A 12,623-nucleotide genomic window follows, 5' to 3' on the forward strand; every position below is an offset into this window, starting at 1 on the left:
CGGGGCCCAGGCCAGACTCCGCACCCGCTCCCCGGGGCCCAGGCCAGACTCCGCACCCCGCTCCCCGGGGCCCAGGCCAGACTCCGCACCCGCTCCCTGGGACCCAGGCCAGACTCCGCACCCCGCTCCCCGGGGCCCAGGCCAGACTCTGCACCCGCTCCCTGGGACCCAGGCCAGACTCCGCACCCCGCTCCCCGGGGCCCAGGCCAGACTCCGCACCCGCTCCCCGGGGCCGGGCAGCCCAGGCCAGACTCCGCACCCGCTCCCCGGGGCCCAGGCCAGACTCCGCACCTGCTCCCCGGGGCCCAGGCCAGGCAACCAGGGCAGACTCCGCACCCCACTCCCCGGGACCCAGGCCAGACTCCGCACCCGCTCCCTGGGGCCCAGGCCAGACTCCGCACCTGCTCCCCGGGGCCCAGGCCAGGCAACCGGGGCAGACTCCGCACCCCACTCCCCGGGGCCCAGGGGCGGCCAGGCCACAGACCCCAGCCAGACGGCTGCAAGAGTGCGGGCCCGGTGGTTCGCTCACGGGCTGGACTTCCGGCCCGGCCGGCCGCTCCTCCGGGTGTGGTTCCAAGGGTGATCAGAACTGCTCCTGGCAGCCTGGCCCCGGCTCCTCATGCACTCACAGAGCCAGTGCTTCTAGAAACTTTCCCCATCCACACCACCCCAGACAGGCTGAGCATCCAGACTGCAGACCGCCGCTGGACCTCAGGCTGTGTATGTGGGGGGGCAGGGCTGGGTGAGCTGGGCCGTTGCCCCCCTCGCTCCCAGGCTGTGTGAGGCGGGGCCAGGGCCGTGAGTTCCCAGAGGAGGACCCGCGGCTCTCTGGAGCACTGAAGGCGAATCCTGTCTGGGAGTCAGGGCCGTGTCACACACCACTGCTCAGGGCGGCGTGACCAGCAGGTGCCAAGGTCCTGGGGCTGGAGCCTCCGGGGGCCTGGGTGGCTAAATGATGAGCAGAGGTGCTAGAGGGTCTCAAGGGAGAGAGAGGCAGCGTGTGTTCACCGCGAGCGAGTTCACCGTGAGCGTGTTCACCGCAAGCGTGTTCTCCATGAGCGTGCTCACCGTGAGCGTGTTCACCGTGAGCGTGTTCACCGTGAGCGTGTTCTCCGTGAGCGTGTTCACCGTGAGCGTGTTCTCCGTGAGCGTGTTCACCGCGAGCGTGTTCTCCGTGAGCGTGTTCTCCGTGAGCGTGCTCTCCGTGAGCGTGTTCACCGTGAGCGTGTTCTCCGTGAGCGTGTTCTCCGTGAGCGTGTTCACCGTGAGCGTGTTCTCCGTGAGCGTGTTCTCTGTGTGTTCTCCGCGAGCGTGTTCTCCGCGAGCGTGTTCTCCGCGAGCGTGCTCTCCGTGAGCGTGTTCTCCGCGAGCGTGTTCACCGTGAGCGTGTTCACCACGAGCGTGTTCTCCGCGAGCATGTTCTCCGCGAGCGTGTTCTCCGTGAGTGTGTTCTCCGTGAGCGTGTTCTCCGTCAGCGTGTTCACCGTGAGCGTGTTCTCCGCGAGCGTGTTCTCCGCGAGCGTGTTCTCCGTGAGCGTGTTCTCCGCGAGCGTGTTCTCCGTGAGTGTGTTCTCCGTGAGCGTGTTCTCCGTCAGCGTGTTCACCGTGAGCGTGTTCTCCGTGAGCGTGTTCTCCGTGAGCGTGTTCTCCGTGAGCGTGTTCACCGCGAGCATGTTCTCCATGAGCGTGTTCACCGCGAGCGTGTTCACCATGAGCGTGTTCTCCGTGAGCGTGTTCACATTGAGCGTGTTCTCCGTGAGCGAGTTCACCGTGAGCGTGTTCTCCGTGTGTTCTCCGTGAGTGTGTTCTCCGTGAGAGTGTTCACCGTGAGCGTGTTCTCCGTGAGCATGTTCACATTGAGCGTGTTCACCGCGAGCGAGTTCACCGTGAGTGTGTTCTCCGTGAGTGTGTTCACCATGAGTGTGTTCACCGTGAGCGTGTTCTCCGTGAGCATGTTCTCCGTGAGCGTGTTCACCGTGAGCGTGTTCTCCGTGAGCGTGCTCTCCGTGAGCGTGTTCACCGTGAGCGTGTTCTCCGTGAGCGTGTTCTCTGTGTGTTCTCCGCGAGCGTGTTCTCCGCGAGCGTGTTCTCCGCGAGCGTGCTCTCCGTGAGCGTGTTCTCCGCGAGCGTGTTCACCGTGAGCGTGTTCACCGCGAGCGTGTTCTCCGCGAGCGTGTTCTCCGCGAGCGTGTTCTCCGTGAGTGTGTTCTCCGTGAGCGTGTTCTCCGTCAGCGTGTTCACCGTGAGCGTGTTCTCCGCGAGCGTGTTCTCCGCGAGCGTGTTCTCCGTGAGCGTGTTCTCCGCGAGCGTGTTCTCCGTGAGTGTGTTCTCCGTGAGCGTGTTCTCCGTGAGCGTGTTCACCGTGAGCGTGTTCTCCGTGAGCGTGTTCTCCGTGAGCGTGTTCTCCGTGAGCGTGTTCACCGCGAGCATGTTCTCCATGAGCGTGTTCACCGCGAGCGTGTTCACCGTGAGCGTGTTCTCCGTGAGCGTGTTCACATTGAGCGTGTTCTCCGTGAGCGAGTTCACCGTGAGCGTGTTCTCCGTGTGTTCTCCGTGAGTGTGTTCTCCGTGAGAGTGTTCACCGTGAGCGTGTTCTCCGTGAGCATGTTCACATTGAGCGTGTTCACCGCGAGCGAGTTCACCGTGAGTGTGTTCTCCGTGAGCGTGTTCACCATGAGTGTGTTCACCGTGAGCGTGTTCTCCGTGAGCATGTTCTCCGTGAGCGTGTTCACCGTGAGCGTGTTCTCCGTGAGCGTGTTCACCGTGAGTGTGTTCACCGCGAGCGTGTTCTCCGTGAGCGTGTTCACCGCGAGCGTGTTCACCGTGAGCGTGTTCTCCGTGAGCGTGTTCACATTGAGCGTGTTCACCGCGAGCGAGTTCACCGTGAGCGTGTTCTCCGTGTGTTCTCCATGAGCGTGTTCTCCGTGAGCGTGTTCACATTGAGCGTGTTCACCGCGAGCGAGTTCACCGTGAGCGTGCTCTCCGTGAGCGAGTTCACCGTGAGCGTGTTCTCCGTGAGCGTGTTCACCGTGAGCGTGTTCACCGTGAGCGTGTTCTCCGTGAGCGTGTTCACCGTGAGCGTGTTCTCCGTGAACGAGTTCACCGTGAGCGTGTTCTCCGTGAGCGAGTTCACCGTGAGCGTGTTCTCCGTGAGCGAGTTCACCGTGAGCGTGTTCTCCGTGAGCGTGTTCACCGTGAGCGTGTTCACCGTGAGCGTGTTCTCCGTGAGCGTGTTCACCGCGAGCGTGTTCACCGCGAGCGAGTTCACCGCGAGCGAGTTCACCGTGAGCGTGTTCACCGTGAGCGTGTTCACCGTGAGCGTGTTCACTGCGAGCGTGTTCACCGTGAGCGTGTTCACCGTGAGCATGTTCACCGTGAGCGTGTTCACCGTGAGCGTGTTCACCGTGAGCATGTTCACTGTGAGCATGTTCACCGTGAGCGTGTTCACCGTGAGCGTGTTCCCATGAGCGTGCTCACCGTGAGCGTGTTCACCGTGAGCATGTTCACTGTGAGCGTGTTCACCGTGAGTGTGTTCTCCGTGAGCGTGTTCACCATGAGTGTGTTCACCGTGAGCGTGTTCACCGTGAGCGTGTTCACCGTGAGCGTGTTCTCCGTGAGCGTGTTCCCATGAGCGTGTTCACCGTGAGCGTGTTCCCATGAGCGTGTTCTCCGTGAGCGTGTTCACCGTGAGCGTGTTCCCATGAGCGTGTTCACCGTGAGCGTGTTCACCGTGAGCGTGTTCTCCGTGAGCGTGTTCACCGTGAGCGTGTTCACCGTGAGCGTGTTCCCATGAGCGTGTTCACCGTGAGCGTGTTCTCCGTGAGCGTGTTCACTGTGAGCATGTTCACCGTGAGCGTGCTCACCGTGAGCGTGTTCCCATGAGCGTGCTCACCGTGAGCGTGAGGCAGTTGGGGTCAGGCTGCCGTGTGCCCCAGCCGGAGTTTCTATGCCAAACACAGAGAGCGCTGGCCAGGGAAGAGCTGGACGGAGCCGATGGACAGGACCTGGGTAACTCGACTGGAGTTGCCAGGCACTGAGATGTGGGGCAGAGGCAGAGCGGGTTTAGTGGGAAGCTTATGAGTTTGGTTTTGAACCTGAAGAGAGGAGGTCCTGGCGGGGGGAGGGGGCATTCTGGGGACGGTCGCAGCATGCAGGGGTACAATGTCTCGCATCTCAGTACTCCACCTGACGCGGCCACGCCGAGGGACAGTGGACGCGGCCACGGGGCCTCCTGCTCTCTGCTTTTGTCTCCCTTGGGCTGGTGGCCGCTGAGCTGTGTCCTGAGACGCCAAATCTCGGCTCCATGGGCAGGGCTCCCGTGAGGGACACGGGGCAGGGCTGGGGAGAAACCAGGTTGGAAGCTACTAGAAATTCTCCTGGGCAGAGGTGAGCCAGGGAGACAGGGCAGGGCCCTGCGGGTGCTCAGAGAGGCCTTGATGGGGGGGGGGGGTGTCTCATTTTACATTCTGGATTTGCCTTTCTCCCTCCCTCCCTCCCTCCCCCCTCTCTCCCTCCCTCCCTCCCTCTCTCTCCTTCCCTCCCTCCCTCCCTCTTTCCCTCCCTCCCTCTTCCTTTCTCTCCTTCCCTCCCTCCCTCCCTCTCTCTCCCTCTCTATCTCCCTCCCTCCCTCCCTCCCTCTCTCCCTCCCTCCCTCCCTCCCTCCCTCCCTCCCTCTCTCCCTCCCTCCTTCTTTCCCTCCCTCCCTCCCTCTCTCCCTCCCTCCCTCCCTCTCTCTCCCTCCCTTCCCCCTCTCTCTCCCTCCTTCCCTCCCTCCCTCCCTCCCTCTTTCTCTCCCTCTCTCCCTCCCTCCCTCTCCCTCCCTCCCTCCCCCTCCTGCTGTCTTAACTCCATTTCGGAATGTCCCATGTTTTCCTCGGGTTCATTTCCGTCTGTGACTTCCAGCCTTCTCGGTTGGGCACTTCATTCCTGCCTTCCAGCTCCTGAATGCAATCGGCATCCTCGACTAGCTCAGAAATGTCATTTTTATTTATAATTTATCTTCTTTTCTTTTGCTCTGAAGTTTGAATTTTTTATTGTCTAAGCTTTTTGATTGTTTTCAGGGGCCTCGGGCCCCTCGGTGCCCGGAGCGTTGAGTGTTTGGGTTTCTACCCTGTTTGACTTAGGACTTATGTTTAAAAAAAAAAAAAAGCTGGGCACCCGTGGCTCGTGCATGGTCCCAGCTGCTCAGGAGGCTGAGAGCTGAGGATCGCAGTTCAAACCCAGCCCAGGGCAGGAAAGTGCCTGAGACTTAACTCCAATGAACCACTCTGAAAACCAGAAATGGTGCTGTGGCTTAAGTGGTAGAGCGCTTGCCTTGAACTGAAGAGCTGAGAGACAGCACCCAGGCCCAGACCGACCAAAAAAAAAAAACAAAAAACAAAAGAGTTTATGACCTTCTTGGTGGGAGAATCCAATTCAATTCTGTAGCTTTGATATTGTGGTTTCGAGTTTTCTTAATGTCGCTATCAGGAAATGTTCTGTATCTTCTACTTGTGGTAACAACCGTGTATGTTACCAGGAGTAGTTGGGTAAAGGATTCTGCTGCACATGATGCACACATGCACATGCACGCGTGCACACACACACAGTCGTTAGGTTCCTGAGTCTTTTCCCTGCTCCTTGTTCTGTGACATGCTAGAAGTGAGACTTCCTCTATACAGATTTACTTTATAAACTTGCTAGTGGCGGCATCCCCCACCATCTTTTTCTTTCCTAAATTCTAGGCCGGCCTGACGGGGTGGGCGCCGGCGTGCAGGTCCCTGAGTCCGGCCTGGACCCTGCCCGGTCCACGCCCAACACCAGCAGCAGTGCGGGGTATTGGAGTCATGGCACCCTCCTCCTCCCGTGCCTCTTGCTGTGCGTTTGTTTGTTCTATTTCTGTCCTTTCTTTCTTTCTTTCTAAATAGTCTGCAAGGCACAAAATGGGCCACTTTGCGAGCTTAGAGCTCTGCGGCTCAGCGGCTGTTGCCACAAACCTTTCTGCGCTGCGCTGCCTGTGGTTTTGTGTGGGACCAGGGTCAATTCCGGCTTTGGATTCTGTTTTGCTAGAATATTTATTTATTTTCTTATTTATGCAAAGCTGAGGGCAGAACTTGGGGCCTGGCTTACTGGCCAGGCAAGCGCTCTGCCTTGAGCTAACCCCAACCCTTCGTCTGTGTGTGTGAGTGTGTGTGTGAGAGAGCCCGTGTGTGTGTGTGTGTGTGTGTGTGAGAGCCCGTGTGTGTGTGTGTGTGTGTGAGAGAGCCCGTGTGTGTGTGAGAGCCCGTGTGTATGTGTGTGTGAGATCCTGTGTGTATGTGTGTGTGTGTGTGTGAGAGAGCCTGTGTGTGTGTATGTGAGTGTGTGTGTGTGAGAGCCCGTGTGTGTGTGTATGTGTGTGTGTGTGAGAGAGATAGCCCGTGTGTGTGTGTGAGAGCCTGTGTGTGTGTATGTGTGTGTGTGTGTGAGCCCGTGTGTGTGTGTGAGAGCCTGTGTGTGTGTATGTGTGTGTGTGTGAGCCCGTGTGTGTGTGTGTATGTGAGTGTGTGTGTGAGAGCCCGTGTGTGTGTGTGTGTGAGATCCCGTGTGTGTGTGTGTGAGTGTGTGTGTGAGAGCCCATGTGTGTGTGTGTGTGTGAGAGAGCCCATGTGTGTGTGTGTGAGAGAGCCCATGTGTGTGTGTGAGAGCCCGTGTGTGTGTGTGAGATCCCGTGTGTGTGTATGTGTGTGTGTGTGTGTGATCCCGTGTGTGTGTATGTGTGTGTGTGTGTGAGAGCCCGTGTGTGTGTGTGTATGTGTGTGTGTGTGAGTGTGAGAGAGAGAGAGCCCGTGTGTGTGTGTGTGAGAGCCCGTGTGTGTGTGAGAGCCCATGTGTGTGTGTGTGTGTGAGATCCCGTGTGTGTGTATGTGTGTGTGTGTGTGAGATCCCGTGTGTGTGTATGTGTGTGTGTGAGATCCCGTGTGTGTGTATGTGTGTGTGTGTGTGTGAGATCCCGTGTGTGTGTATGTGTGTGTGTGTGTGAGATCCCGTGTGTGTGTATGTGTGTGTGTGTGTGAGAGCCCGTGTGTGTGTGTGTGTATGTGTGTGTGTGTGAGAGAGAGAGAGAGAGAGCCCGTGTGTGTGTGTGTGCAGCCCCCTGGCATTTATGGATCCAGCAGCTGCGCGTTGCTCCTGTCTCCGTCCTGGGTTTGTGGTGGCGCTCTTGCTTCCCTTGCTGGTGTGGGGTGGTGGATTTTGCCATATGGCCTCTGTTTTCTTTGTTTCATTTTTTGCGTCTGCCTTCTGATAATTTGCAAAGCCGTGTTTTAATTCCCAGGGTCACCCTCATAATTAAAATATGGTGCGATACACTTAATCCCGTCTCCTGATAAAGACCGCGTCCTCTGGCCCGCAGCCACCTCGACATTTCCGTGTCCCCAGCCTCCCCCCGAATTATTCCCGTGGATTATCATGCTTCCCAATTGCTTAGACCCACCCCCACCCCGCTCCAAATGAACAAGACATGTTTATTATACCTCCTCCCCCTGGGGCTCGTTATTTATAGCACGTCTCGCTTGCCTTTGTCATCTTTTCTGGAATAGTCTCAGTTCTTAGGTCTGTGTCAAACATAGCCCTGGTGTTAAATACTTCTCTGTTCACTGCTGCCCAGGGCTGTGGCTGCTGCTCCATTGTGTGTGTGTGTGTGTGTGTGTGTGTGTGTGTGTGTGTGTGTGTGAGAGAGAGAGAGAGAGAGAGAGAGAGAGAGAGAGAGAGAGAGAGAGAGAGAGAGAGAGAGAGTCGTTTATTTAAGAGGGATTCCTGGGAACAAGAATTCAAAATCACATTCAGCAGGGTTTTCTGTTGACGGGGCGCTTGGAAGTGGTCTATCCTGGCTCTAAATTCATGTAGTTAGTATTTGTGACTGTGGATTAACCACGCAGGGGTGGAGCAGGAGCCCCCAGGCCCCCTTCCGTGGGTAGGGCTCGTCTCCCGCCCCTGCTCCTGGGATGGGAACGGAGATCGGGTCTGGTGGAGTCTCTGTCCCTCTGCTCCCCTGGAACTTGCTGGCAGCCCGAGCCGCCACCCTGTCCACTGCGGGCCTCCTGGCCGCTCCTTCCCAGAGCTCCCTGTGTTAAAAATTATCCCGTGACACACGGTTTAATGATTCCTCCAAGCCCAGACCTGCTGTGTAGTGTGGACTAATGGGATGGCTCTGGGGCACAGGTCAGCTCTGGGCTGCAGGTCAGCTCTGGGCACAGGTCAGCTCTGGGCTGCAGGTCAGCTCTGGGCTGCAGGTCAGCTCTGGGCACAGGTCAGCTCTGGGCACAGGTCAGCTCTGGGCACAGGTCAGCTCTGGGCACAGGTCAGCTCTGGGCTGCAGGTCAGCTCTGGGCACAGGTCAGCTCTGGGCACAGGTCAGCTCTGGGCACAGGTCAGCTCTGGGCTGCAGGTCAGCTCTGGGCACAGGTCAGCTCTGGGCACAGGTCAGCTCTGGGCTGCAGGTCAGCTCTGGGCGCAGGTCAGCTCTGGGCGCAGGTCAGCTCTGGGCGCAGGTCAGCTCTGGGGATCGTCCTGGCTGGATGGCGCGTGGGTTCTGTTTGATTCTCCAGCGGCCGTCCACCCTCTGTGCCTGGTCTGCCCCCGCCTCCGCCTGGTCTCTTGGCATGGCCGGAGCTCTCCTGAGGGGCCTGTGGCCTCTCCTGTCCCCCGTGTCCCTGGAGAACACTTGGCTGATGCTCTGTTTCTCTCCACTTTTCCCAGAAAACCCTCGTGCTGTGCCTTGAGAAGGGGACGTGGGGCCGCCGCGGCCAGCGTGGCCCGAGGACATCTGCGTGGGCAGCGGGCAGCGGGCAGTGCCAGGCAGCGGCTGCGGGGCTCGAGAGGAAATGCCGGCATTCCCCCTCCACGGACTTCCAAGGCCGGGAGCACACGCAGGGCCAGGCCGGCCCGTCCACAGCAATAGTGCCCTCTCCACCGGGGTCCACACAGGGCTGCCTGGCCGTGCCAGCCACGGGGGCCCAGGGCCCTGCCGGGGTCCACACGGACCAGCCTCGCTGTGCCAGCCACGGGGACCCGGGGCCCTGCCGGGGTCCACACGGGGCTGCCTCGCTGTGCCAGCCACGGGGACCCGGGGCCCTGCCAGGGTCCACACGGAGCTGCCTGGCCGTGCCAGCCACGGGGACCCAGGGCCCTGCCGGGGTCCACACGGACCAGCCTCGCTGTGCCAGCCACGGGGACCCGGGGGCCTGCCGGGCCCCACACGGGCCAGCCTCGCCGTGTCAGAGCACTGAGTGTGCGTGTGCGCATGTGTGTGTGCGCGCGTGCGCGAGTGTGTGGGATTCGGGGTGTGCTTCTTGGTGGTTTGGTTTGTTTTTTATTGGGGATCCCTGCCTGCAGGGCGGGGGGCCGGCCATGTCCTTGGCGGTGTGCGCAGAGAGCCGCAGGGCGCTGGGCCCTGCCAGGGGGGCAGGCTCTTCCGGAATCGGTTTCCATAACCCTGTGAAGGCCTGGTGGCTGGGGAGGGGACTGCAGGGGCTGAGGCCAAGGGCGGGCGTGGCTGGCTACACAGCCCGGGCATTGGCACGGCCGAGCCTCTGAGCAGGTCCTGCGTCCCCCCTCCCCCCCACCGTCCAGAGCCCCGTCCACCCACACCCCTCCCCCCCCACCGTCCAGAGCCCCGTCCACCCACACCCCCTCCCCCACCACCATCCAGAGCCCCATCCACCCACACCCCCTCCCCCCCACCACCGTCCAGAGCCCCGTCCACCCACACCCCCTCCCCCCCACCGTCCAGAGCCCCATCCACCCACACCCCCTCCCCCCCACCGTCCAGAGCCCCGTCCACCCACACCCCCTCCCCCCCACCACCGTCCAGAGCCCCATCCACCCACACCCCCTCCCCCCCACCGTCCAGAGCCCCGTCCACCCACACCCCTCCCCCCCCACCGTCCAGAGCCCCGTCCACCCACACCCCCTCCCCCCCACCGTCCAGAGCCCCATCCACCCACACCCCCTCCCCCACCACCGTCCAGAGCCCCATCCACCCACACCCCCTCCCCCCCACCGTCCAGAGCCCCATCCACCCACACCCCTCCCCCACCACCGTCCAGAGCCCCATCCACCCACACCCCCTCCCCCCCCACCATCCAGAGCCCCGTCCACCCACACCCCTCCCCCCCCACCGTCCAGAGCCCCGTCCACCCACACCCCCTCCCCCCCACCACCGTCCAGAGCCCCATCCACTCACACCCCCTCCCCCCACTGTCCAGAGCCCCATCCACCCACACCCCCTCCCCCCCCACCATCCAGAGCCCCGTCCACCCACACCCCTCCCCCCCACCGTCCAGAGCCCCGTCCACCCACACCCCCTCCCCCCCACCACCGTCCAGAGCCCCATCCACTCACACCCCCTCCCCCCACTGTCCAGAGCCCCGTCCACCCACACCCCCTCCCCCCCCACCACCGTCCAGAGCCCCGTCCACCCACACCCCCTCCCCCCCACCGTCCAGAGCCCCATCCACCCACACCCCCTCCCCCCCCACCATCCAGAGCCCCATCCACCCACACCCCTCCCCCCCCACCGTCCAGAGCCCCATCCACCCACACCCCTCCCCCCCCACCGTCCAGAGCCCCATCCACCCACACCCCCTCCCCCACCATCCAGAGCCCCGTCCACCCACACCCCCTCCCCCACCATCCAGAGCCCTGTCCACCCACACCCCCTCCCCCCCACTGTCCAGAGCCCCGTCCACCCACACCCCTCCCCCCCCACCATCCAGAGCCCCGTCCACCCACACCCCCTCCCCCCCACTGTCCAGAGCCCCGTCCACCCCCTCCCCCACCACCGTCCAGAGCCCCGTCCACCCACACCCCGGTTGAGCACGTGCGTGTACCAGGCCCCTGCTGGCAGCGGTCCCACAGATCTTTGCCCAATGCTGTGATAAGGCCTATCAAACCAAGAGCAGAATCTTCTAGAAGTCCATCCATTTAAGGGAAGCCCTCCCCTGTCCCAGCACTCAGAGCACGGGGGGGGGTCCCTGGGTCCAGTGTCCGTCCCAGCACTCAGAGCACAGGGGGGTTCCTGGGGGGCCAGTGTCCGTCCCAGCACACGGGGAGGGGCTGTCCCGGGGGTCCAGTGTCCTTCAGGCCACACTGGCCACCAGGTCGGTCACTGTGCTCTCACGACACCCAGCCGTGGAAAGTAGAGAGAACATTCTTGAAGGCAGAGCATTTTCCACCCTCCCCCTCTCCCCAGGACAGACTTGGAGGCCGGTGCTCAGCTGGGGCACACGGCCCTCCGGCCAGCCTGGCCGCCCCCCGCCCCCCCTCAACTCCCCCGCCCCCCTCAACTCCCCCGCCCCCTCCAACCCCCCACCCCCCTGCCCACCCTGCCCCCTCGCCTCCCCCACCCCCTCCAACCTCCCACCCCCCTGCCCCCCCACCCCCCACCCCCCTCACCTCCCCCGCCCCCTGCCCCCCACCCCCCACCCTCCACCCCCCCACCTCCCCAACCCCCCTTGCCTCCCCCAACCCCCTGCCCCCCACCCCCACCCCCCTCACCTCCCCCGCCCCCCTCGCTCCCCCCCGCCCCCTCGCCTCCCCCGCCCCCTCCAACCTCCCACCCCCCTGCCCACCCTGCCCCCTCGCCTCCCCCACCCCCTCCAACCTCCCACCCCCCTGCACCCCCACCCCCCCTCACCTCCCCCGCCCCCTCGCCTCCCACCCCCTTGCCTCCCCCGCCCCCTCCAACCTCCCACCCCCCTGCCCCCCCATCCCCCACCTCCCCAACCCCCCTCGCCTCCCCCGCCCCCTCCAACCTCCCACCCCCCTGCCCCCCCACCCCCCACCTCCCCCACCCCCCTCGCTCCCCCGCCCCCTCGCCTCCCCCACCCCCTCCAACCTCCCCCGCCCCCTGCCCCCCACCCCCCACCCCCCAACCCCCCTCGCCTCCCCCACCCCCCTCGCTCCCCCGCCCCCTCGCCTCCCCCACCCCCTCCAACCTCCCCCGCCCCCTGCCCCCCCACCCCCCACCCCCCAACCCCCGCTTCAGGGCCTCTGCCGGAGGTCCTGGCGCCAGTGCCACGTCCCTGTGAGCAGCTGCAGCCCCAGGGCCTCAGCCCACGCCTGCGCCCCCAGGGGGAGACTCAGGAGCCTAGAGTGGGGGCACCGGGCCTAGGCAGGGTCCGGCCCCGTGCCTCAGTGTCCCCACTGGCCAGAGGAGGGGGACAGCCTGTGTCGAGCCGGCTTCCTGTAGTGTGGGCGCGCGTCTCCCCTGCCCGGAGGAGCCTGCCGGTGGCCTGGCCTCCCTCAGAGGTCAGAGGTCACGGCCACCGAGGGTCACTTCACCCTTGCCTCCCTGGGGATCGGTGGCCCCCTAGGAGAGGGTCCCCCAAGTCCCCAGGGGGTTGTGGTTCCAGGAGCTGCTGGGACCCCTCTTTGGCTGCCCCCTATGGTCAGGGCATATGGTCTCTGCCCACGGCACCGTTCCACCTGCTGGGTGACCCCTGCCGGCCCTCTGACCTCTCTGGGCCTCGGCTGACCAGAAGGGGGCTCAGGGCTTGGCTGAACCGCGGCCTGGGCACCACACACACAGACCCAGGTGCGGCCGCGCCTGCGCTGCTCCCGGCCAGGCCCTGGGCCCGTGGAGGCCCCGCTTCCCCCGCCCC

The 12,623-nt window shown here is 63.2% G+C and overlaps 2 protein-coding genes across 3 annotated transcripts in view; one reads left to right on the forward strand and one right to left on the reverse strand.

Annotated features, from left to right (window-relative positions):
* The window catches only part of Shisal1 (shisa like 1), a 71,866-nt gene extending 61,900 nt beyond the window's left edge, over positions 1-9,966 (forward strand). For both annotated transcript variants that reach the window (XM_069995855.1, XM_069995856.1), the window contains exon 5: positions 8,719-9,966. In XM_069995855.1, the coding sequence (XP_069851956.1) occupies position 8,719 (1 nt within the window). In that variant the 3' untranslated portion in view covers positions 8,720-9,966. The remainder of the gene's footprint in view (positions 1-8,718) is intronic.
* Positions 9,967-12,271: 2,305 nt separating this feature from the next.
* Parvg (parvin gamma) overlaps positions 12,272-12,623 on the reverse strand; it is a 20,051-nt gene continuing 19,699 nt past the window's right edge. The window contains exon 12 of the mRNA XM_069995849.1: positions 12,272-12,331. Within this exon, the coding sequence (XP_069851950.1) occupies positions 12,272-12,331 (60 nt within the window). The remainder of the gene's footprint in view (positions 12,332-12,623) is intronic.

This window comes from Dipodomys merriami, unplaced genomic scaffold (genome assembly GCF_024711535.1).
Source record: "Dipodomys merriami isolate MVZ:Mamm:240054 unplaced genomic scaffold, mDipMer1.0.p SCAF_1028, whole genome shotgun sequence".
Taxonomy (NCBI): domain Eukaryota; kingdom Metazoa; phylum Chordata; class Mammalia; order Rodentia; family Heteromyidae; genus Dipodomys; species Dipodomys merriami.